The sequence below is a fragment of the Thamnophis sirtalis genome, unplaced genomic scaffold, assembly GCF_051295495.1.
Source record: "Thamnophis sirtalis isolate CommonGarterSnake01/CBP01778 unplaced genomic scaffold, rThaSir2_p1.2 scaffold_2, whole genome shotgun sequence".
In the NCBI taxonomy this organism is placed as follows: Eukaryota; Metazoa; Chordata; class Lepidosauria; order Squamata; family Natricidae; genus Thamnophis; species Thamnophis sirtalis.
Window position 1 is genome coordinate 161,452,680 of NW_028261382.1, and position 26,015 is coordinate 161,478,694.

Genomic DNA, 26,015 nt, shown 5'->3' on the forward strand with positions numbered 1-26,015 from the left:
TTGAGTTGGGAGTGATTTTATCAAAGCCTTAGAAAAGTAATCTATTAAAATTAGAACTACTAGTTCTTTAGAGTACAAATATTTATTTATTTAACTTCAGAATTTTGTTCTTCAATTCCTTGTAAGTGACTCAGTTTTGATCTGTAAAATTTATTTTCTGATTTATTGCTTAAGAGTGTTATTTCCTTATTGTTATGCTGATAAATTTTATTCAGTAACTATTGGAAGTAAGCGTTTTAATCCCCAAAGACCATTAATTTTCTTCTTTTTGGGATCACTTTTTCATTAATGTTGTTAGAGCCTAAATAAGACCATTTTAAATTAGAATTATGTTCATTTTTTAAAACATTTAAGCCAAGACAAAACATGTTTTGTAAAATATCTAACCTCTTTTTTCAGCAATGACCATATGTATGTGTACACTCACAAGTGTAGGGCAGCCTGTACATGCTCTGCTGTGAGTCACATGACCAAGAGTATTAGGGAGGGGCTTAAAACATGATGGTCACCAACATTCCGAGGCCCTCTTCAACTATATCTCACATTGTGACGCCTTTGCTGAGATAGTTTTCAATATCTTTTCTCCACCCCTGCAATCTGATTTGGCCTTTTTTAAAAATCCAGTCGTCAATCAGATTTCTTCCCTGAGACCAGTTTTTCTTCAATCTTATTAAGTATTCAAAAAGTTATCATACTGAAAGACAGATTGACAAGGATCCTGATCCCCTTTATATTGTTTCTTTTTAACATTCTGTTTGGCTCAAAAAAATAAGAAGAAAATTCTTTTATAAAGAATTGCATTCATTTCTGGATACTTACTTATTAGAGCCACTTAGCAACTTTGCCTTTCATAGTCTCATTACCGATTTTACAGAAATACATTTTTTGCTATATCTTACTTTTTTCCTTTGTTTTCCAAGTCAGTGCAGATTTATTTTGATTTATTTATTTGTATCCTACCTTTTTATTATTTTTACAAATATACAAATATTTGTATTTTTTGTATATGTTGCATATTTTTCTAAGATATGTGTATCAGTTAAATATAGCAATTAATGCAGCATTTATGTATGACACCCTGAGTAGTACAAACTGTAGTACCAGGTAAAACTAAGTCTGTGGAGCATGTTTTTATATGCTGTCTATTTCAGTACTGAGCTGTGCTACCATGCACAGCCAGACAAAGGAATATTCCCATCTCTTTACTAAAATAAATGTTATTAAAACTTTTACAAAGAGCATAAAGAGGAAGGAAGGATGGAAAGTTTCAATGTCCTTTGTAGCAAATATAATTACAAAAGCTTAGCCTATTCTATTTGTCAGTTTTTCTAATCATCAAAGCCACAAGTCATTTGCATTTTTTCTCATTTTATGCAAAATGTCTGGTCAGCCATAGAAGTATATATTGTTTTTTTCCTCTAATCAAAGAGGTTAATTTAGCTACCTCTGCAAGTTCTACCATTTAGCATTATTTTAGAAATCTTGATCTTTTCCATTCTTACCTATGCAAATCTTTGAATTCTTTGTGTTTACATTTACATTTTGGTGGGATGGTAGCAAAGATCAGTTTCTTCAAATTTTGCTTCTTTAATCTCTACAAAAGTATTTGCTCTCTTTTTTGTAGTAGCTTGCTACTACAGAACAATTAACTACTAGTATGTTTACATTTATAATGAAAATGTCTTTGTTTTACATTTGAGAAAACCTCATGCAGAAAGAGTGAATTTAAATATGTCTTGTTCCAAGCTTCTCCTATCACTTTTTTCCCAGGAACTGAATAATTTTCTCAAGTATGTAAGTACTGATACAGGGACCTTTGTTACTTTATAATAGCCAGCATTGGACATCTGTCACACATACTGTATGTCATAACAAATAGATCATAAAATATTCTTACAAAGCTACAAAAATGAAAAGGCTGAAACTATTGTTATTGCAGTGCACTCACTCATAACTCCAATACTGTCAATATTAATTCCAAACATATTTTCCTTATGAAACATTGAGATGTCAGGAGAAGTAGTAAATGAATACCAATGTTTCTAGGTATTTTTGTGGGATTGTTTTTTAAATGGAAGCTTGCTTTCAGTACCTGTTACCGCCATAGATTCTCACACAAGGGAAATGTGCAGCTATTTCTTATTGCGTGGCATTTGTAATGCAAGCTGATATTTAGGCTGTCTACAAATCAAGGAATCATACAGTTGGAAGGGGCCACTTACGCCATCAAGCCCAACCCACTGTTCAGCCGACAAATCCAAATTAAAGCATCCCAGGCAAATAGCTCCCCAGTGTCTGGTTGAACACATTGCAACAAGGGTAACCCACAACTTCTCTGGATAACTGGTTCTCTATCAAACTGGCCTTGCCGTATGGAAAGATTTTCTTACATTTACTCAGAATCTACCATACTATAGAATAGAATACTTTATTGTCACTTTGAATGTACGCTAATCAGTATACATTAAAATGAAATTATGTTGCACACATATCTCAAAGGGTCTCCACCTCTAATATAAAAATAAACATGACAAGACAAATAAACAGACAGACAGATACAAAATTATGCATGTACCCACATATATTATATGACACAGAGAAACAACCCAGTTTAGTTCGGATGTATGTAATGGCGAAAGAAACAAATCTTGCAAGTTTACCAGGTGGATGACTTAGGGAACAAAGCTGTTACAGAATCTGGAAGTCCTACTAGAAATAGTTCAAAACCTCCTCCCAAGGGGAGCAACAGAAACAGACCGTAAAGTGGGTGTGTGGGGTCTCTAACAATGCTTTGCGTTCTAAGCACATAGCGCTTATAAACAGTATCCTGAATGACAGGAAGTGAGCTTCCTATAATCCTCTCAGCTGTCCTTACCACTCTCTGAATGGACTTCCTATCTGAGGCACTGCTGCCTCGGATAGATTAAATATATAGATGAAATATGTTAATTTATTCTTACATAACCTGCATTTTTAGATTGATAAGGAATAGGTATTGGTCTTCCATGTGACATCCTTTCAGGTATTTGAAAAGGGCAGTCATATCCATCATCTATCTTTTTGGAGCAAAACATTCCCAATTTATTCATTGTTTCCTTAGAGGACTTTCTTTAGTTTCTTTCTCATAGTTGTCGCTGGTCTCTGAATCTGTTCCAGTTTGTCTGCATGTCTCTTAAGATTATATTCTTAGCCTTTATAATATATTTTTTGTTTTCCTCTGCCTCTATAAAGATGTCAGTATTTTTTAATAAAACTATGAAAAAACAGGAGAACTTCTGATTAATTGCTCAAAATAAATACTAGGCCTAACATTTCAGGTTTATCATAAACAATTAGTGTTATATCCTCTAATTCTCTTAAAAGAAAACATGCAAATGATCTTGGAGGGATTTTCAAGGCCATAGGCATTTATGGTCCACCTAGGAATAAACCTTTACATGCTTATGTGTGATGTTATAATGCAATTTCAAAAGATAGTAAAGCACAGTTTTCATCCCCTGTCCCCGTCCCAAACATCCATATTTGAGGATACAAGATGCTAAGCTTCATGGGGGAAATAGGAGAATCTATCCACTAACCTTTCCTAAACCAAAATTGTATAAACATAATAAGCATGAAAGAGAAATAATTTCTTAAAAGGGCCAAACTATATACTTACTGAAGAAAAAGATAATGGCATACATATTATAAAAGTAAGTAAACAAAATCATTTTAAACATAAACAGTTAGCATCCATGATTTTATAAAAGTTGAAGTAGTTTCCCTGGTATTTATCACATAGACCAGGTAGCACAAGGCAAAGAAAATTATCTCTATATCCTTATTATAGAATAGTCATTACTAGGGGGATATTGAGTCATTATTGCATGCTGCCTTTTGCAGATCAGGGATCAAATTACGCTGCGGGGTGATGGTTCTGTTTAGATTTCAAAAAACTCTAGAGAAATTTTTTCAAACTTACCTGACTTTCTAACAGCTTCTATTTCTGAAGTAGAATAGCAAACTTTGAGAACTGGTAATAGTGGTTCTGCCTGATCCCATTCCAGGCTACTTGTGGAGTCTGTTGGAATATCAAACAGTATAAAATAGTATAGCAAGAGGGCAGAGGATTTAAGTAACTGTGATTTAAATCTAGGATCCAATCAGGATTTGGTGAAGGCAGTGTTATATAACAAAGAAGAGCAACAAAGATGACTGGAGGCTAAAACATATGAAGAACAATTGCAGAAATTGTGTATATCTAGTTTAATGAAAAGAAGGACTAGGGATGACAGGTTAGCAGTGTTCCAGTATCTAAGGAGTTGCCGCAAAGAAGAGGGGATCAAGCTATTCTCCAAAGCATCTGAAGACAGGACAACAAGCAATGGATGGAAACTAATCAAGGAGAGAACCAACCTAGAACTAAGGAGGAATTTCCTGACAGTTAAAACAATTAATCATTGGAACAACTTGCCTTTGGAAGTTGTGGCTGCTCCAACACTGGAGGTTTTTAAGAAGAGATTGAACAACCATTTGTCTGAAATGATAGAGGGTTTCAGGTGGTTGGACTAGAAGGTCCCTTCTAGGTCCCTTCCAACTCTTTGCATGCGCGAACCCTTCGCATGTGTGAAGAACAATTCACATTGAACTGTGCATGCACAGTTCTCGTAAAGCACATGAGAAGCGAACCGGTAGTAAAACTGGGAGCAACCCACCTCTGATGTTTGTTCAAATGCATTTTCAATTATACTAAAACTTTCTTGAAACAAATTAATGAATTTCAGTATCAGTTATATAAAGGGAACTTAATCCTTAACCTAATTGTAGTGAACTTAATGTTTTATAACAATATTGCAATTCAGCATTGTATCAAGGATATATAATATCACTTTATTATTCCATCCCCACCCTACACACATTTTAGGTCCAACTGTGCTGAAAATATCCGCAAGCATATCCTGCACACAGATAAACATGAAGGCGTAAAGATGTACAACTGCCCCAAATGTGAATATGGAACCAACATCCCAGTGGAATTTCGCAATCACTTGAAAGAACTGCATCCTGACATTGAGAACCCGGACTTAGCTTACCTGCATGCTGGTAAGGACATCTTTATACTCATTTGGAGGCGCTTACATGATTGTGAAACCAAAGCTCCTTTATACCTAAGAAGGCAGTTTTAAACTCAATCCAGGTAACTTCAGTAACTTTCATATTGCTGTGCGACTTGCAGTAGTTTTATTTGTGTGTGTTTGCAATGCTTAATTTTATCTGGGATTTTGCCCAAATTGTGGTGGCCAGGGCTAAATCGATTAAGAAATAGGTATTTAAGCAGAATGCTGGACCAAGTATTACACATGACACATAAGGCTAGATATTTGGTGTAATTTTCTTTCTGAAGTGGCAAACTGTAGCCTTCCAAACACTTAGGGAGTTCAGCTTCCATCTTCCCAGGTATTTCCCACATTGGCTAGAACTACATGGGAGTTCCATATCTGGAGGATTGTACAATCAGTCCCTGATGATGCCTGAAAGCAGGAAGAGGTCCAAATCAGTACTGCCTCCTCCTCTGCAAAGTTTACCTTTATTTTCCTTGGATAACTTGTGTTAGCAAGAGAGAGAGAGAAAGGGAAGTAGAATCAGGTATATAATATTTTAAGAAAAATGCTTAAAATGTTCAAGATGAATTCTTAAACTACATTTTTTTTTCTTCTATGTAGAAAATGTTTATATTATTCAGAATAATTGGTAGTCAATGATACTAGGATGGTACATGTAACACCTTCACTATGAGAACTGTATTGGGTGATAATTTACTGAGTAGACCTTACTAAGATCACAACTCATTTTTACCATATCTAAGTATGGTATGTCTTCTTCGCCTGCATGAAATAAGTCTCCAAAGGCAAGATAGTCTATGATTACATCATCACAATGGAACAAACAGCAATCCTATCAGTTGCGAACAGCTGCAATATTCATGAGTAAAATACTGAAAGTTCAAGCAGTTAACTCTAAATAAAATTGTGATCTTTATCCTTCTTGACAGAAGCATTCATCAAATTATTAAGGGGCATGGGAAATGATTGCTAAAAGTTATACTGTGATATATTATGTGATTCTTATCAAAGTTCAACTGTGTTACCAAGTAGATTGAAACTGTTGAATTTCAAGTGAGGATATAAAATTACATAATTTTAATAATTGATACTTATTTCAAAGATTCCCCCCCCCCCAAAAAAAATCATTTCTTTTCCTACTAGCTTTGGATAATGAAAATAATTATAAAGTTTTCTATCAGATTTCAATCTTTTCTGATAATTTCACTGACAATTTTAAGTTCGACATAAATTGCTAGATACCATGAACAATGATTTTCATTTATTTTCAACAGAAAACTGACTACTTAAAAATAATTAAGAAGCTTGTTAGGGAAGATATTTGAAAGTTATGTCTTGCTAAAGTAATAGAATGTTACTTGAACTCCATGAAACTACTATAGTATTTATTTTAAATGCTGGTATGGATTATATAAAGAAAATAGTAAGCAGTTTGGCTTCAAGCAGATCCATTTTTGTAATAACCATTAGTACCCGTCTTTCAATTGCATGTCAGTATGATTGTCAGGAAGTCTTTCCCTCTCATATGCATAATAGTAATTTTATTATCTGCTTCAAATAAAAACCTTACATAAACATTTTCTAATTCTGAAAAAGGATGCTAGCATGTAGTCTCTATAGATTACCTTACCCAAGTGTTCCTAATAAATTAAGGAGAAAAAAGCTAATTATTTTCATCTTCATATAAGAATGTCTTTTAAGTAGGCATTTCTGGTTTTGCACCTGGCAATTATATTCCTGAGTTAGCCACCTGCAATATTCAATTTTTAAGCTAGAAAATAGGGAAAAAATAATGTAGACTTCTCATCACGGTATATCGCTAGGAATTTTATTGACAGTAAAATACGTATCAAGATTGAATAGGATTTAATCAGCAGTTAGTTACTCCAATAGCCTTATTGATCATAGATATATAACTGAGAGAAGGGTACTGGGCAGGTGAGAGCTGGAAACAGCACGTATCTTAGTATGGCTTTATGGTGTGTGTGTGTGGATACTTTGTTTGATGGAGCAAGTGAATGGCTAGAGTAACATAAATGTTTTCATAAATAATTAGTTTGTAATTACAGTGCAATGTTCAATATAATGTGGTAAGTGTGTAGCTACTGAAATCCATCACTAGAATATATAGATTTATGCCCAGGTTCTAATCCCTTAGAAAAGCAGATAGACTGCTCTTTATGCCTACCACATTGGATTATAATAACATATATTTTACCGTGCCTGTAACCCACAAAATAGTATCAGTAGCCACATGTCCAGCTGATTGTGTGACTGCTGCCCTAAGTGTACAGTATAAAGAATCTTTCCAAATAAACTCAGTCAACCTTGTTTGCTTGTAAATATGCATGCAATAGCATTATCTGTTGCAAACCACCGAGAGACTTTAATAGCCTGTGATATATATTTTATAAACAAATAATCAAATTAATCTCTTTCTCCTTCCATCAAAAATGCATGCAATAACTGTGCTGCTCATTTCAGATTTGACCTAAATGGACATTGTTCAACAAAAACATTATCTGGCTGTGGCAGGACCAAGAAAGCAGAGGTCCCCCCCCCCCAAATATCTATTTTGCATAGATATTAATAGTTGGAATTCATAGTTGCCAAAAATTAAAAGTAAGATTTTCTACCATCAGAGGTGGGGAATACATTAAAACTAACACTATGTGGTTAAGAGCTGAGATCAATCAGTCAATTTACAAAATAAAAAACATATATTCTCAACCATTAAAACAGAAAATAGAGAATTCTAACCCAGCCCAAATTGGGACAACTTCAACCTGTCTATTTTGCATGTCAGGCTACCTTAAAATATCCACAGCAGCCTCAGCTCATCAACAGTTTGCTACTTTGAGTATGGTTTTGTCTCTCTACTATGATCCAAAAGTTTTAATTAAGAGGAAGGGGAGGGAGGAAGCGGGGGGGGGGGGGTAAGTAAGAGGGAGCTGCTACAATACACTCTTATTTCTGTGAATTTATTGGCTCTAATCTTCATTCTGCAATGACGTATTGTCAGAGAGAGAGTGGGGAGGGAGGGAGAGTGAGTGAGTGTGTGTAACCTAGCTTAGCCCATACTACACTTCACTACACTACACCACACCACACCACACTACACTACATTGATTCTACTGGAACCCATTTCTTAGGAAGACCTGTGAGTATGGAAGTTATATCTGTAATTAAAATGGCCTCTGGAATGGTCATTTAAGAGAAGTTGACTGTCATTGTTAAAATTAAAGTATATGGCATTTATGGAAGCCTTATTTGTTGCTGATTTTCCCGTAAAAGATTTTGAGATTAAATGATGTCTCTTGTAAATTTCTCTCATTATGAACTATTGAGAGTTTACAGTAAGCTTACAAAATATTCATTAAGCTTAAACCTCTTATTCAAAATGACAAAATAAAAATGTATAAAACATACATATGTAAATATTTGGGGCTCTAATAGTATCACTGAATAGGAAAAATAGTATAATGTAACAACAACAACAACAAACCTTTAATAATACAAAACATGTATCCCAGTTTTTTGTATGTCAGCTGATGGAATTAATTCTCCCTCCCATTGCAGCTCAACCCCTACTAAATAGATTTGGGGGAAGACTGCGGGGTGGAAATGCAAGAGGTAACTCCCCTTTTACAAGTATTCTTTAATGTGTGGGCTACAGAAATAATGAAAAAGAATTTGAAAATGTTTAACAAGAATTACAAGCAAGATCACAAATCAATATTTTAGTAGAAATGATTTAATACCTTGACATACGGTTTGAAGGAATGGCACAGCAATAAATCTGAAAATAGTACAATAGTATAACTGATGGTGTTATCTTTGTGCATCCATTTCCAGCTTTTAGAATTTAAAGTATATAATTTTCATGCGTCTGCTACAGTTTTTTGGGTGGATCAACTTAAATTAAATCATGTTGAAACCACTACATGGTTGCTGGTTTGGAATGGGATTTGCTAATTTGCAATCTCTTACATGCATCAAAACTTCAACTCAACATTTCTAGGATACTATGTCACCTGCAGAAATGGAAAAACAATCAAAATGTATGTAGAATTGACTTTCTTGATGAACCAGTTTTATTTTTCATGTTGCAAATAGTTCTTAAAAGTGAGACATCAATGATTGCACAAATCGGAGGCAAATGGCTTGAATACTGGAAGTAGGATGGAATGCATTGTTCTGCATTGTTTCATGCTCATTCCTTTTTGTCTGAGTAATATATGATAAGAAAAAAAGTGCTTGATATGCATAATTCAAAGAGAGTTCAGTCTATCATGTCCCCAAAGTTGCCATGCTTTAAATGTGTCCTGAAAAATGTATAAAATTGAAAATGAAACAAATTTATTTTTTCCATGCATCTGTGGCTTAATAGAGCATTGAAATAGCTGGGCAACATGCCAGTTAGTCATCCCTGAGTTATTCATCAGAAAGCCATTTCAGTGTGAGACCTCTGCTAAATATACCTGATCATGATATACAGTAAGGGGGAAATATTAGCTTTGCTCAAAATATGTGTGAACCTAAATCTGTGTCTACATTAATTTTAAAAGCAAGTGCTTAAAACCATTTTAGCTTCAACAACATAATTCCTGGAATTATTATAACACAGATTCCAAAACAAGAACATCAAAGTAATATTTATCAATATTGCATTTCCAATTCAGAAAAAAATTATTAGTGGCCAGGAATGCTTACTTAATTACCACCTATAATTTTAGGGGATAGCTAATAGATAGCTCTCAATCATTTGGTGTTCTTATTTTTTGCCTCATTTTAAAATTTATCACTGGATATGACTTTTCTTAAATTGAACACTCTTATTCCACTTATGACTCTTCGAAGAATAGTGATGGCAGAATATATTTAGGTTAGAAATTTAATAATACATTTTGTAATAGATTGACAAAAGTAAAGAATGTTCTGCAGATTTTTCCTTGCTCTAATAAATATATAAAGCAGTGAGAATTACTTAGGTTTTCTGGGCAGAATTCAGAGGTGGTATTTAGCAGGTTCTGACCAGTTCTGGAGAACCGGCAACAGAAATTTTGAGTAGTTCAGAGAACCAGTAAATACCACCTTTGACTGGCCCCGCCCCCATCTATTCTCTGCCTCCAGAGTCCCAGCTGATCTGGAGGAAATGGGGATTTTGCAATAACCTTTCCCTGGAGTAAACTTCCCCTGCCATACCCACCAAGCCATGCACACCAAGCTGCACCATGCCCACCAAGCCACGCCCACAGAACCAGTCGTAAATTTTTTTGAATCCCACCACTGGCAGAATTCCCTTAATAAATCACACGTGTAAACTACTGGTCGACATTATTGTAATCTGTTTTTATTGTAATAAAGTTTTTATAAAGTCCTGAAAACTTTATAAAAATAACTTTATAAAAATAAACAAAAATAAGGTCATACCTAGGCACTCACTAGACAGGTAATGAGATAATAAAAGTATATTGTAATGCGCATTAGTTGCCAGTCCATTTCCAAGACCAGTTAATTCTACTCATTTTTACCTTTATGTATCTGTGGAGAGGTTACCACCATCTAGGCCCTAAGATCATCATTCAGGGCCTCTTCATGATTCCCTGCCAGATGTGGCCAAATTTGTAACTGAAAGTGTGAAGTTTTTTTCCCCCCACACACTGTCCATAGAAAATCTGGCAGTGCTCTTAAATCATTGTCTTTTGTTGTGCCCCTGAAGAACTTCTTTTTTAAAAAATCCTAGTTTAGATCTTTGCATTTTTTTTCTGCTGCTACTTTTATTGTTAATAAATGCAGCATTATTTTAATCTCTGCTGTTTTTAATGCGTGTGGTTTATTGTTACTGTTCATTTTCTGTTGTTAATTTATCTGAATACCATGCAGAGAATGTCACTTACCAGGCATTAATAGAAGCAGGAAGAGTTACAATCTGTGAACCTTTGTGTGTATGTGTGTCTTTTTAAGTAGCTATAAATTTGTTAAGGATTTAAACATGTACATCCAGCCATGAATTGCATATTGTTTTAGAGATTGTCATGGGTCGTATAATATTGTTGAAGCCAGCTCTGTGGATTCATTATTCCCTGTGTTTCATATTTAACTCTGTTGTCTATTTCCTCTTTATTCTTCTAGATGTTAAGTGGGAAGGATCTGTGGGAATATTTCATTATATGAGCATAAAACATAGCATTACCACTTATATCTTGGCCCATCCTCTTTAAAAACTGTTTTGACCACTGTCACTAGGGATTTATGCATTTATTTAATAATTATGTTTATGATTCCAGTATTGCATTTGGGCAAAAAGGCACTCGGGTTAGGTGTCATGATGCAGCATTGGTAACTTGACAGAAGTAAAAAGAAAAAAAAGACTATGACTTCAATTCAGAAAGCTTAGTGCTGCTGCTGCAAAACTAGAAATTGCTGAGGAAACCTTGCCAAATGTCACATGTGAAAAGGCCTTGTTAAAAGGAAGTGATTAGTTAATTGTACCCTAGAAAAATAGAAAATACAACTTGAAAAATGTGCCATCCCAAAGTAGAGAATATTTCAATGTTCTAAGGAAAAAATTGATTGTTCCTGACACTGACCAACAGAATGAGCATTTGTATTGCAATAATAATAGTAAAAGAGTAGCTACTGAAAGAAATATACAATTGTAAACTTATTCTATTCTTCAATAAAATTTCAGAGAATATGATAATTAAGCTTTTAGTATCCTTGAGTTTAGCCTCGGCTGACATAACATCATGCTTTTTAAAGCTGTTACTTATTTGCCTATAGATCGTTCTATGTCTAATGTTGATTTTCCAAATGAAATTTAAATATAATTTAATGGTGAAGCTTTAACATCTACAATTGGTTCTTTCTTATTTCTTAGTGCTGAAATTGCATAAGATTAAATAGGGAGATTCTACTATGTTCAGTCATTTTTAATCTTTTTTCATATCATAGTTTTGTAATCTTGTTTTTGCTTTTGAAAAAAAAGAAGAGCCATTCATTCAGATTCTGTGCTTTAGTGTTCAACCATTTATGCAGTGTGTGATAATGGAAATACATATTACTGTTAGGAATATAATCTAATGGTTGGATTGGCAATATATAAATCATGTAACAATGCTGTACCTGTTTCTTTAAATCATACTGTAAAATGTGATTGGTTGCTGTTTTCCTCAATCGACCATAAGAGGGAGCCAGAATGACTGTTAGCTCTCTGTTTGTTAGATGCTGGGCTGATCTGATCTGAGTGTTTTGGAAGCTAGCTGTTAGAAAGTGCCGTGAGCTATTGTAAGTTTTGCAACTGCTAGCAAACTTTGAGTACTGAACTGATTATATGATACTGAACTGTTATTTGGATTATCCCTTAACTGAAAGACATTGATGACTGACTGTCTTAACCGTGTATGACTTGGATTGTTTGATGGACTCTGATACCTCTATTTCTACTAAAGTAAAAGCCTACTTAAACTGCAGTGTCTCTGTATGCTGGTTTGTGTGTTCTCCAACACAACTCTCATAACGCTTCTCTGAACATACTCGCTCTCCCAACGGGGAGCTTACCTAACAATATACCTTGCAGTCATGTAACTTGTTTTTGCAGAAATAATGGAAGAAAAATAAGGGAGTTCTTAAAATTGCCCAAGAATCCTTGGCTTAAAACTTGACAGAAGTTATGCTTAGTCTATTGCTCAAAAACAACCTAGTGTCTTGTGGCATCTGAAAGACCAAAACATTTCTTATGGCATAATTTTGCAGTATTCCCAATGTTTCAAAGACATGTAGCGTTTTTATATTATAATACAGGAAACTTATATTTTAGGTTATGCTTGAGGATTCAGAAGCTAAGATCTTGTTTCTTATCTTTCTCTCTGTTGTACAAGGAGCAAGCGAGATTACAAAAATCTCACAGTTCAGATGCTGAATTCCTGGCTTTAGAATTAGTAACATCAGATATGCTGTCTCCCATCTCTTTTCTTATTTCTTCCTTTTTCCAGAATTTACATATCCCAACAAAATTAAATTATAATTAAGCACTGGATTCCAAATTTGTTGCCAACGTTTTAAAATCCTGGGTAGTAAACTGACATAAATTACAGCTCTCCGTTAAGGATGTAATGGCTGCAGAAGTCAACATTTTCTTCTTATTTCTGAACTGTGAAAAGATGGCCAGAAACTGGCAGGGAATGGGGTTGGTTTCCTATCAGCAAATACCTACCTACAGGTGTGTGAAATTGGGGCTCAATCAAGTTTATCAGCACAGTGGTACATTTTTACTACAGAGAAGAAGTTCTTCAAAGAAGAAGAAAATAGGGATGAAGATAGAAAACCAGGAATTTGATGCTGGCAAGAAGTATCTAGACAAGTTCCAAACAACATCTGGTCTTCCATTTTTCTGACATAAAAATGTGATTTGTCATTTTTAACCAATGATATCTGCTCAACCAGTTTCTTTCCCTCAGAAGTGAGAGGAGGAATATACAAATGACATTTCCATGAAATCAAATATGGTCATCAAGTTCATATGAACCTAGTTCCCTAGTTCATTTTTTGTCTTTCTAGCATTCTTTTCCAGGTACAGGGTCAGCTTTTTTTTCCTTTTCAATCCACTTAGTACTGATCTCATTGGTTGCAATAAGAATTCACTGACCAATGTATTGCCAGAGACAGATGTTAGTTGAGAGAGTGACTGGCCCAAAGTCACCCAGCCAGGTTTCATGCCTAAGGCTCATAGTCTGCTGTTTGTAGCCTGATGCCCTAACCACTACACCAAACTATATAAGGAGCAAACAATAGAATGAAAGAATTTTTTCCACATCCATTTTCCTCAAGATGGGAAAGCATTGCATTCATTGCATTTTCACTTTGAGTTCATTAATTTGCAATAATTTTTCATTTCTAATATTTTGTCCCTGATTACTACTATAATGCTAAAAAAAAGTCCTTGTTAGATTTAGGAAATGAAAAGGTCTTTGAAAATCAGCCATCTTTCGTTCTAAAGAATGAATAATAAAGAAGTGGGATAAATTTCCCACACCTCTGTTTGAATAATCTACAATTACTGTATATACAAAAAGGAACACAGATAAAAAACAAGGAACATATCTGTGACAGCTCTTCAAAGTTGACCAGAATGCTGCTTCTGAATACTTTCCCTGCTTCCTGGGCTCAAGACATGTTTTTGTAACTATCTCTGAATAATTTTTTCCAAGGTCAACTCTATAACCTCCTACAATCTGTCACGTAAGAAACATAATAGAAAACAACTTCAGAATGTGATTGATTTTTACCACAAATGGTCAAATAGCTACCACAATAAAAAGAAAGCAATCACATCTTCATTCATCTTAAAGTTGAAATTTGCCAAAAAGGATTTAGAAATGGCTCCTCTAAATTAGTTGGCAGATTCTTAAATGGGATATTTTTTTCAATATTTAATATGATAAAAATATTTCAGATCTCTGATATTCAGATGATATTCCCATGACTATAAAGTCAGTTAGATATAACTTTCGTATAATTTTTTACAAAAGTGAGTTAAGATCAAAAGCAGCTATGTTATGGCTGCTGTAATTCTGATTACACTAAGTATACCTCTGTTTTGAAAGAAACCATCCCTTGAATCAGCATGAAGCATGTTAGAGAATTTTTAGGGAGGAATTTATTCTGAAACTTTATATCTTGCTATATAAAATAAAAGAAAATCTGGTTAGATTTTTTTTAATATAATGGTGCTCTTTCTCCAATTACAGGAGAAGCATTTAATATAGAACTTTTTAACGCGCTAGTTTTTTGTTGCTGTTGTTTTTATTCTACAATACACGGTGTGAAATTTAAAGTAGTAGTAGTAGTAGTAGTAGTAGTAGTTTTGGGATTGAAAAGACTATTAATCTACATTGATGTTTACGTTTATTGTAGATTGTTCATTGAAAAATACTATACACTCAACTGTTTTATCACCTTGATTGTAACTGATAAAGTATTTGTATAGAAAGTGTCAGAAAAAGTTAATATTAATTGATTTTTTGGTGCTATAATCAGTGTACTTTTACCATCAAAGATGCATAAACACTAGCAATAAAAAATCTGTAAAGTTGCAAGTATCATGTTAGTTTCTTCTAAAATCTTTCTTTATTTTTTCTGTTTTTGGCCTTAAAGTAGCAGTTATTTTATGTGTGTCTGTGTTTATGTGTGTGTGTGTATAAATGTGTGTGTGTGTGTGTATGTAGGTATCTATATGTATGTATGTGTGTGTATATATGTATGTATGTATATACATACATACACACATACACACACATATACATACACACATTCATACATTCATACATACATATACATATACATATACATATACATATACATATACATATACATCATATACATATACATATACATATACATATACATATACATATACATATACATATACATATACATATACATATACATATACATATACATATACATATACATATACATATACATATACATATACATATACATATACATATACATATACATATACATATACATATACATATACATATATATATATATATATATATATATATATATATGTTGATAAAAGCATAATGATCGGTCATGTATTATTAGTGTTAGGTGCATTATTACTTTTCTGTATCTTTGTTTTGGGACTATGAGGAAGAATCAAGAGTTAGTTGTCTGTATAATTTATTAATATTATAATTTAGCCACATATTCTACAATTTAAAATCTTGAATTTTAAACAACTACTAGATAACCTAAAATAAAGAAGAGCATCTTTCTAAATGCTAAATCAAACCAGAAGTGGGCAGCACATAAATTAACAACCTGTTCGCCCAGCACCAAAATTGTGAGCATGCGCCTCTGTGCATGTGCGTGGCCTTCCATGCATGTGTGCACATCAAAAACAAGGCTAAATAGGACAGCATAGGGATGGGGGGCAGGCCCACCCGCAGGTTGCAACTACCGGTTCGCCCAAACTGGTCCGAAATGACAACAGCCCACCACTGTGCAGCCCAACTTTCAGTTTGAGACAATTCTGAGCAGCTTTAATCTTATAGTTCAGTGAGACGTTTAGGGGCAACTCAGACAGTTCAGGCTAATACTTACAAGAGAGACGAGAGGAAAAATGGCTGAACATTTGCAGAACTTTTCTGTTTCAGGCAAATTTGACAGTTTCAAAGTGTGAACGATTGGACAGCATTGTTTCCAACGTATCAGTGAAACTATTTCTCCACACATCAGAGTTTTTACTTTCTTTGTACCATTTGAATATTATTAAAGAGGCAGTGGTTAACTTTTTTCAGATCAAGTAATGTATCCCAAATTCTTGTCCAGAACATACAGTAGATACCAAAATAAAAATGCTAATTGAAATAATATTCATTTTCAAAGGAAACATTTCCAGAAGATTTTTTGCTTCAATGTTACACAACATTTCGCCACAATTCTAGCTCTTAATTTTGAGTTTATAAAGAACTGAAACTGTGCTGTGCAGGCTAGTTAGCTAGCTAGCTAGATTAGCGGTCCCCACCTTTCTGGCTTCGTGGACCAGTGGGAGTGGCAGCGGGGGGAGGGGATAGTTTCATGTGCGCAACCGAATTCCATACATATGCAAATGATTTCCACATGCTCACCTGCTGCTTGTGCGGCATGGCTAATGGTCCATAAACTGGGGGTTGGGGACAGGGGTGGGTTCCAGCTGCTGCTACTGTCGGTTCACTCAGGGACGCACTATGTGCATGCACAGTACTAAAAAAAATTGCTTCTGCGCATGCGCCACTGAGAGAACCAGTTCGTGGGTGTGGCAGGCCGAGTTACTACCTACTCAGCCGAACAGTCCAAACCGGTAGAACTCACCTCTGGTTGGGGACCCTTGAACTAGATTGTATGTATGTACAATATTGTTTATAGAATCCATTTATGCATGAAACTTTCTTCATTAAATTTTATGGGTTGTAATTTGCCATGCTGGTCCAGTTGAGAGAGACAGAGACAGACAGATAGACTGACTGACTGACTGACTGACTGACTGACTGACTGACTGACTGACTGACTGACTCAAAATCACCCAGTTGGCTTCTGTGCCTAAGGAAAGTTGTGCATGCTCTCTGTTTTTCTCTCTCTCCTGCTGTCCATGTTTTATATTGAAGCAAACCTCAATCATGAATAAACTGCAGTGTATAATCATAGGCATAATTATCAGCAATTAATTTGTGGTCTGCAACTCCTTTCAAGCAGAATCTATCTGTTATTGCCAGCTGGAATTAAAAATGCCCTCACTTAGGACACGATCTTTTTTGAAACAAACTCTAATTCTCTTCATCCCTCAATGACCTGTCATTTATTTCATTGGAGGAAATCACTATTACGTGCATATCATTTTATGATTAATGTCTTCCTTCTTTTGAAATGAATGATATGTAAGATGATTTGTATACAGAATTTGCTGGTCTCATACAGCATTCAGATATTTGAACAATTGCAATAGAAAACACCTATGTGAATCAAACACATGTAAACAAGAAGTTGTTGGACTTGTGGGATATCAGTTCATATCCAAGAAACACTAACCTCTATTTGTAAACTGTTGTGCATACTATTTTTCTAGAATTTAAGGCACTCCAAAAACTGAATCAAAACCCATCCAAACCTTGTTATTTCCCTATATATGTGTTAGAAAATATATTTGAATTATCTACTTTCAGTAATTCTCATTTGTCATTTTCATTCACTGGAAATGGCTGCAGTTATAGTCCATGAGGATATGTATTACGGTAGTTTAAAAGCTGATTTCCATTCCTATATTTGGAAAGCAACTTAAAATCTGTAAATGAAAGTGCAAGGAGTTAAATTATTGTTTAAAAATTCCCAAAATGATGTTAATGTTTGCTAACACCTTGAAAAAAACAAATATTAAACAAAAGTAGTGATTTCTTAAAGACGGGATGGGGTAACATTTTCTCTTGTTGGTTTGTTTAATCCTAAAAGTCCTTTGTACATATAAATAAATAATGTATATATTACATATACAGTATATCACAGAAGTGAGTATACCCCTGACATTTTTAAATATTTAAATATATCTTTTCATGTGACAACACTGAAGAAATGACACTTGGCAACAATATAAAGTAGTGAGTATACAGCTTGTATAATAGTGTAAATGTGCTGTCCCCTCAAATTAACGCAATACACAGCCATTAATGTCTAAACTGCTAGCAACAAAGTGTCAATATTTTGTGTGGCCGCCATTATTTTCCAGCCCTGCCTTAACCCTCTTGGTCATAGAGTTCACCAGAGCTGCACAGGTTGCCACTGGAGTCCTCTTCCACTCCTCCATGATGACATCACAGAGCTGGTGGATGTTAGAGACCTTGCGTACCTCCACCTTCCATTTCAGGATACCCTACAGATGCTCAATAGGGTTTAGGTCTGGAGACATGCTTGGTCAGTCCATCACCTTTATCCTCAGCTTCTTTAGCAAGGCAGTGGTCGTTTTGGAGGTGTATTTGGGGTTGTTATCATGTTGGAATACTGTCCTGCATCCCAGTCTCCAAAGGGAGGGGATCATGCTCTGCTTCAGTATGTCACAGTACATGGTTCCCTCAATGAACTGTAGCTCCCCAGTGCCAGCAGCACTCATGCAGCCCCACAATCATGCTTGACTGTAGGCAAGACACACTTGTCTTTGTACTCCTCACCTGGTTGCTGCCACACATACGTGACACCATCTGAATCAAATGAGTTTATCTTGGTCTCATTGGACCACAGGACATGGTTCCAGAAATCCATGTCCTTAGTCTGCTTGTCTGCAGCAAACCATTTGCGGGCTTTCTTGTGCATCATCTTTAGAAGAGGCTTCCTTCTGGGACGACAGCCCTGCAGACCAATTTGATGCACCGTGTGGCTTATGGTCTGAGCATCAACAGGTGGACCCCCACCCCACCCCTTCAACCTCTGCAGCAATGCTAGCAGCACTCACATGTCTATTTCCCAAAGCCAATCTCTGGATATTCTGAAGTTGAGCATGGCTATGGTGGGACTAGAACTCACAGTCTCCCACTTTCTACTATGTTGCCTTAATCACTAGACCAAATCTGATCTACCTATAACATTTTCATCTTAAATCAGCATTATAGTCTAAGACTATACCAGCAGCTAGGTAACTTTCTGCATATTAACATTGCAAGTTTTGGTTTATTATCTGCTTCTTTCTAATCTGCTGTGCAAAATTTGCTAGATAATGTCGAGGCTGAAGACCTTCTTAGAGCAAGTGCTACCATCAGTGTGATACTCTGTTAAGCAGTTAACAATTGTAGAAAATTATCTGCCTTGTTATTTTAGTGGACTATGCGTTAAGGGGATACAAAAGTGGCCCACATAAGGTTTTAACTTTCTTATGGTGCAGAATTTGTTGAGACTGATAACCATAATGACATAATGCAAAAGAGGGCATCATCATATAGTTGCGGAAACATACCTGAGCACTAAGATTAACATAGAATTTACTGTGGTTTTGTCACCCTAACTCTTTCAATTCACTGTCATTTAAATAATAATAACAAAAAAATGAGATAATTGATTCCACACTGTGTTTCAGTTATGTAATCAAAACCAGGGTATCTATTTTTTTACATGTTTTTCTTAATTATGACTACATCTATTATTTTCCCTATTCTACTTTCAGAATCTCTACATTGCACACTAAACTTATTATGGGTTTGTTTTATTATATGTTTTTCCGATCATTTTTACCAACATTTACTTTTTCATAACTCAGCTTGCCTCATATTATCTTTCAAACATTCAATAAAGTGCTAGTATTTTGTGTGATATTCACTTTTCTGTGTTCACCTTCCAAATGTGAGAACATATTCTTCCCAACAAATACAGAATCTAAGAAAGCACCCACCAAAGTTAGAGGACAAATATGAATTCTGTTTGAATTGATTCCCTGAATCATTGTCAAATTTGAGTTAAGACATTGATGGACATGATTAGCATTCTACAGCATCTACAGCAAAATATTTTCTCCATTATACATATAGTTTAAAATTATAATCATCAGTGAGCAAATGAAATTTGTTTTTCTTGTAATTTTAAATGGCAAGTCTTTGTGGCCTAATAAGATGATAATACAAAGTATATTTTAATAAGTAATGTACAGAATAAAAATAGTGTCTTGTAATAATATATTTTTTGAGGATCACTCTATGGATGAATGGAGCTAGAACCCTTTTAAAAGCAGGAAGGTTTCCTCTGTTACAGATGTATCCTATGTATCATCTAATATAGGTTATTTTATTAACTAATTGCTAGTGAATTTTTATTTATGCCTTTTAATTTAACCATTACATATTAAATAACTCACATAAATTTACCGTCTGCTCTGGGAGGTGAAACTTGTAATGTTTCAGTATGGAGAGAAATGACAATAATATAATTCATGTGGCCCCACACAAGATTTTTTTCACACTATTGTATTCACCATTTTTATCACTTTTACAAAAGGGATGCCTTATTTAGCCTGCTCTACTTTCTACTATACATAGGCAGCAAATAAGAGGAATGGACCAAGAGTAGCCATCCTTCCTCATTCTAAATCTTTTTTGAGAAAAATGATGGCAAATACAAACCTTCTTCTCTTAATATTAGAGAATATGCTTATCACTGATTTCCACTCCTATGGAAAATACCAAAGTCCAGCCACAGCAGGTTGATTACACACTTGTTACCTGTAATTCAATACAGCAGTGCCCTGTTTACAACCTCTAGCTTTTCTGTGCTGTCAGTTAGGGCAATCAGCACAAAGAGCAAGAGCCTTTGGAACTAAACAAACAATGAAAAAAAAAAACATTCAAGCCTGCCAGTAATCCTTCACAGGTAATTTAACAGCTTTTGACTACAAGGCATCAGATGTTGTAGATGTCTGCCGAGTATGAAATCTGACATTCTGTCTTGCCATGTTCTGCCAGTAGAATGTTCGTAATCTCTTGCTGAGGTTCACCACAGCCCCTTCAGTGTATTGTGCTTTCACACTGAACTTAAATGGTTTTATTATGACAGACATTGGCTCTTGTGTCCTGTCACACGTGTGTCATGTAATCTCTTGGTGCCATACATGGGATGATTTGAAATTTGGAGCTGTCGTAAATTGGAGTATTTGAACACAGCTTTTCTTTTGAAGAAAACAATACAAATTTTAACATCTCCCTCTTAAAGATTCTGAAACTCTCCCCCTTTTTAAAAAAAAAAAACTGTTCATGAAAGATTTAGGTAGTAGACCTAAAGAAAACAATGATTAGCATGGCAGGACAATTCAGGTACGATTCAGACATTATTTTAAAAATGTATCTTTATGTATAATACTGTGTACTTTAATTTTTTCCCTGGTAATTTAGGCTCAGTAAACTATCCATGTGTTTCTTGTTCATTTTGCTCATTAGCAAAAATGCTAAACACAAGGCAATTATAAAAGTAAATCTAGGGGAGAGCTTTATTATAAAGTAAGTCTACTTTGGAAAGGCTTAAAGGTTATGTAGTACACACACACACACACACACACACACATACACACATATATATATATATATTTATGGTGTGGGTGGCTATGAGTGTGTTGCATTCTGATATATTTGAAAAGTTTTTTAATGGTTTGAATCATGATTGTAGTAATTATAATCTACTATTATATTCTTGTATTAAAGCTCCCCTGTCTGTTTGTATCCTCCTGTTAGCTCAAACAGTGCATTGTACCATATATTTTTGAATCAAGGTTTATGCAACAGTGTTGGTTCTTTAATAGGAATTCCAGAATTCCATGGGCACTTTGGGATCTCATGTTTGGATATTCCTATTAATATTTCTATCAATATCTGTGAAAAATCAGATGCAAAGATAAATAAGTCTTGAAATAAAGAACTGAACTTAGATGAAGCCTTCCACTACCTGTTGTTCTCCAAATGTATTCAGTGATATATTCCATCACACTCAGCATACAGTCACTATAGAGGCTGAAAAAGATAAAACTTCGTAGTCCAAACGGAGAGTTAGAAAACATTCCATGTGACCATCCAAGGATTCTTTAAATTGATTAGAATCTTCATATATTCAATAATTTTCTATCCAATTCATGATTTATGTAAGATACTTGGTTCTGAGTTCATTCATCCTCATTTTATCATATTGTTTTAAAATGTGCATGACATATGTAAGATGATTTAGATAAACCTATTCACTTTGCATTCTCTTAACTAATTGTAAGCATTTATTAAACCAAAAATAATTTCTTATTTGTGTCATTTGTAAGTATTCCAGAGACTGGATGCTAAAATAGAAATTTTCCTTCTAAATAATCCCCTCTTTGAAATTGAGGAATACCAAGAGCAAAAGGTAAACTTCCATTGGTATTTAAGGTTCTCAATGGTCAGGTGCAGACAATGAGATTTTTGGTTTGTTAAACCATAATATTACAACTTAGAATAAAAAAAAGTGTATACCTACACAATTAGTTCTTCCATGTGTCTTTGTTAACATCCTGGCTTAATTAAACTACCGTTTAATTAAACCGTTGGTCATAAATGTTCTTAGTTGCGAAGTCATGTCCGACCCATGGTCATAAATAAGCCACCATAAATTAGCCATAGTAAAAAAAGAAAGTGATTTAATATCAAGTAACTAATATATTTAAAGTTGGTTTAACACCTGTTAACATCTGATCATACATTTACAAAACTTCAGTGTAAATCCAATTCAGAAATTAGCAGGTAGACAAAGCAGAAAAATAGAAAAGAAAACAATAAGACAATGCCTCTTATATAATAGGCTATAGAGTTGACAGACCAGCTGCCTAGCTATGATTAGTATTTTATTAAATAAGCTTCCTAAAGGTTTTTTTAAGGAGTAATTTGGAGGATGACAATCGGGTTTGCAGAAAGAACTTTTTCATTATCTTAGAGTAGAAATGATAAGCTGTGAAAATGTACAAATTGCAACACATTTTAGTTTTAATCAACAATTGTAATGTAAAATAATACAGGTTTGCTTGAGGGGGTGGCCAAGAAGCCATAATAGGATATTGAAAAAAAAATGTATATAATGAGTGATCAATATGTGAGTTTTCCAATATAATGTTTGACTATATTGGGGTACATGTGGCTTTCTTAGTCTGTGGTTGAGAATTCACCAAACTTGCTACATCAAGAAGTCATGCCAAACTTATATTAATGGGAGGGCAATGTCTGGTTGCACTAATAGTTAAGGGTCTATTTTAGGTTAGGACACTGTTAGATCTTATTGTGGAAAAAGAAATAATTTGAAAGTGCAGTTCTGGAGACAGTTCTTCCAGGGGTAAGTTTATTCAAATCAATGACAGGCTTGTACAGTATCTTAGTGATAGAAAAGGACAATTCAGACATTATTTTTAAAAGTCAGGAAAACTCTATTTAATATTTACAGATCTATTTCACTGAGTGTCAAGTATATATTATATACAATGACCCTGCAACAATTTATTTATTTCTGTATTTATTTAAAAGATTTATGTGGCCACCCATCTTTAGTCTTTCTATATTTGTTTGTTTAAAAGATTTATATGGCCACCCATATTAAGCTATTTTGGATGACTCACATTCTGTAGACATTAAAATGTTTTTAAAAATAAATATACAAATAAAAAGTGTTCGGAAAATGACTTTATTCCCTAGTTCTATCAGCAGATCATATTGGAGGAAAAAATTGTCCAAATCAAACTCAGCTTGCTTCTTTAAGTTTTAAAGAAACAAAAAATACGTTTGATGTTAAATTTCAGAGTTAAAAGCATTCAGGTACTAACATTTTACGTCAGAAATTTATTTTCAGATAGATGTTCTGTTTTCAAGTATTAGATGTTTTGTTCATTTGCCTTCTTCTGAAATGTAAGCGGTATAAAAACATTTGGAAACAAAGCACTGAGGTTATATTTTTCTAGACAATATTAATCTATGTGTGGAAGTTTATAAGACCCCTTGGGTATGTTTCAGAGTTAGCAAGTGCCTCATTGTGTTCATGATGGATTCACATGGAAGAAAAATCTATGTAGTTGTCACTGTGTGAATAGACTCTCCATACTTCGAACTTCAAAATTTAATGCCCCTGATTTTCTGCTTTAAACAACTTGAGTCTTAAACAAAGAAAATGACATAGTTTTCAAGTACTTTCATATTTGAAATTATAATTTTGGAATCATATTAAAATAACCATTCCCAATCTGATTTCCTCCAGATCTTTGAAATTCAACTCCCATAATTTCCAATGAGTTGGTAACACATAATTGAAAAAGCTTGCTCAGGGAAATCTGAAAACAATTATGTTTATTTACTGGCTTGTAATTACTCAGAAAACTTTCATGACTCCAACACCTTAATTAGTAGAGCACATGACTGGATTGCTTGCCACAAAATCCTACCTATATTCATAACTAGAGAAATTAAAAGTTGTAAAGATTCTTTCATTTTGATTTTTATTTAATTGTTTTAAGTGAGATATTTACTGTGTCTCAAGAGTGCGGTCTGGCCATTAGGTATTTTGGTTCTTCTGCAGGATGCTAACCAGGCGGTTATTAGCAACACTTGCTACTATATTATTAAAAAATGGTTGTTGCAAAACTTTTTATTTGTTAAGGATTGCATGATGGCTGGATATTCTTGTAAATTTTTGTGCATATGTATCGAGATATAAGGTTACAATATATCTTTTATAAAGTCTAATAAGATTTCCAGTAAATTTGTATGTACCTACCAGTCACAGAATGTTCACGATCTTTGCCCATATTATATTCAGTCCCTTGTTTAGAAATTCTGATTGCTATAAACTCAGGGTTGGGGTTTATGAAATATAAGCTAAATCTGAAATTATAGAATAATAGTTACATTAATGAGTGATACTCGATCTAACATAATACTGTCCTTCATATTACCTGTTTTAGATCAAGTGGAATGTTAACATTTTATTTACGTAGTTTTAATATTCCCTTAATTCTAGGGCATCAAGTGATAGCCAAGAGATCCCAAAATGGAAATGTATTACAATATCACCAAACTTCACAAATACAAACAAAAGCAAAAATAGCCAACTTGACAAAATGACATGATTTTATGTTTCTCTTCCATTTTTTAAAACTAGTTTACTGTGGTTACCCAAAACAGTAGTAACAGGGCTGGTGAAGGTAACGCATAGTGTCAGCCTCTGCTTTGCTGCTTGCTTTTCAGCTGTCATTGAAATGGGGAGGGGGGGCATGGTATTTGGGTGAGGGAATTATTATGTGCAGGAGTGACTGTAATGAGGGAGTTGTTCTCACCATCTACTGCGCATGCTGCAGAGAGAGGAGTTGCCGCCAAGGCCAACTGTCCGGCATACCAACCTAATGATGATTTTTGAAGGTGTCTCCCACATGACACCTGTGGGGTGTTTGGATTGGACCATGGGATGGAGTTACCAAGGGGAAGGGGTTGGGTCACATATTGATATCTATGATTACACATGCTTTTGCCTCAGATCTTGCTTTGCTTAGCTACTATCTACTCATAATCAGTAAAAGTACTCTTAATTCTGCAAAATGCAGTTGAGTGGTTTCTTTCTTGGTTACTGAGGGAAGCAGCCCTGACACATAAAGCACTAGGGAGAGTTTGACTTTCCAAAAATGATGGTTCACAGTATTGTTATAATTCTTTTATCTTGGTAATTTGATCAGAGGAGAAACTTTTGCTATCTTTTGCTATTCACTAGCATCTTAAAAGAAAGTACTTGGTTAATTCCAAATTGTCCTGACTTCAGTTTTAAAGAACAAATCTGTCAATATTTAATTTCATTCCTTAGAATTTCACTTTCATTTGGAACTCCTCCCATCATGTAACGCTAAGTTCA

General features: G+C 34.4%; 1 protein-coding gene across 1 annotated transcript in view; it reads left to right on the top strand.

Moving 5' to 3' along the window:
- ZNF407 (zinc finger protein 407) overlaps positions 1 to 26,015 on the top strand; it is a 367,412-nt gene that overhangs the window by 276,423 nt on the left and 64,974 nt on the right. Inside the window, exon 8 of the mRNA XM_087707329.1 lies at positions 4,904 to 5,082. Within this exon, the coding sequence (XP_087563455.1) occupies positions 4,904 to 5,082 (179 nt within the window). The remainder of the gene's footprint in view (positions 1 to 4,903; positions 5,083 to 26,015) is intronic.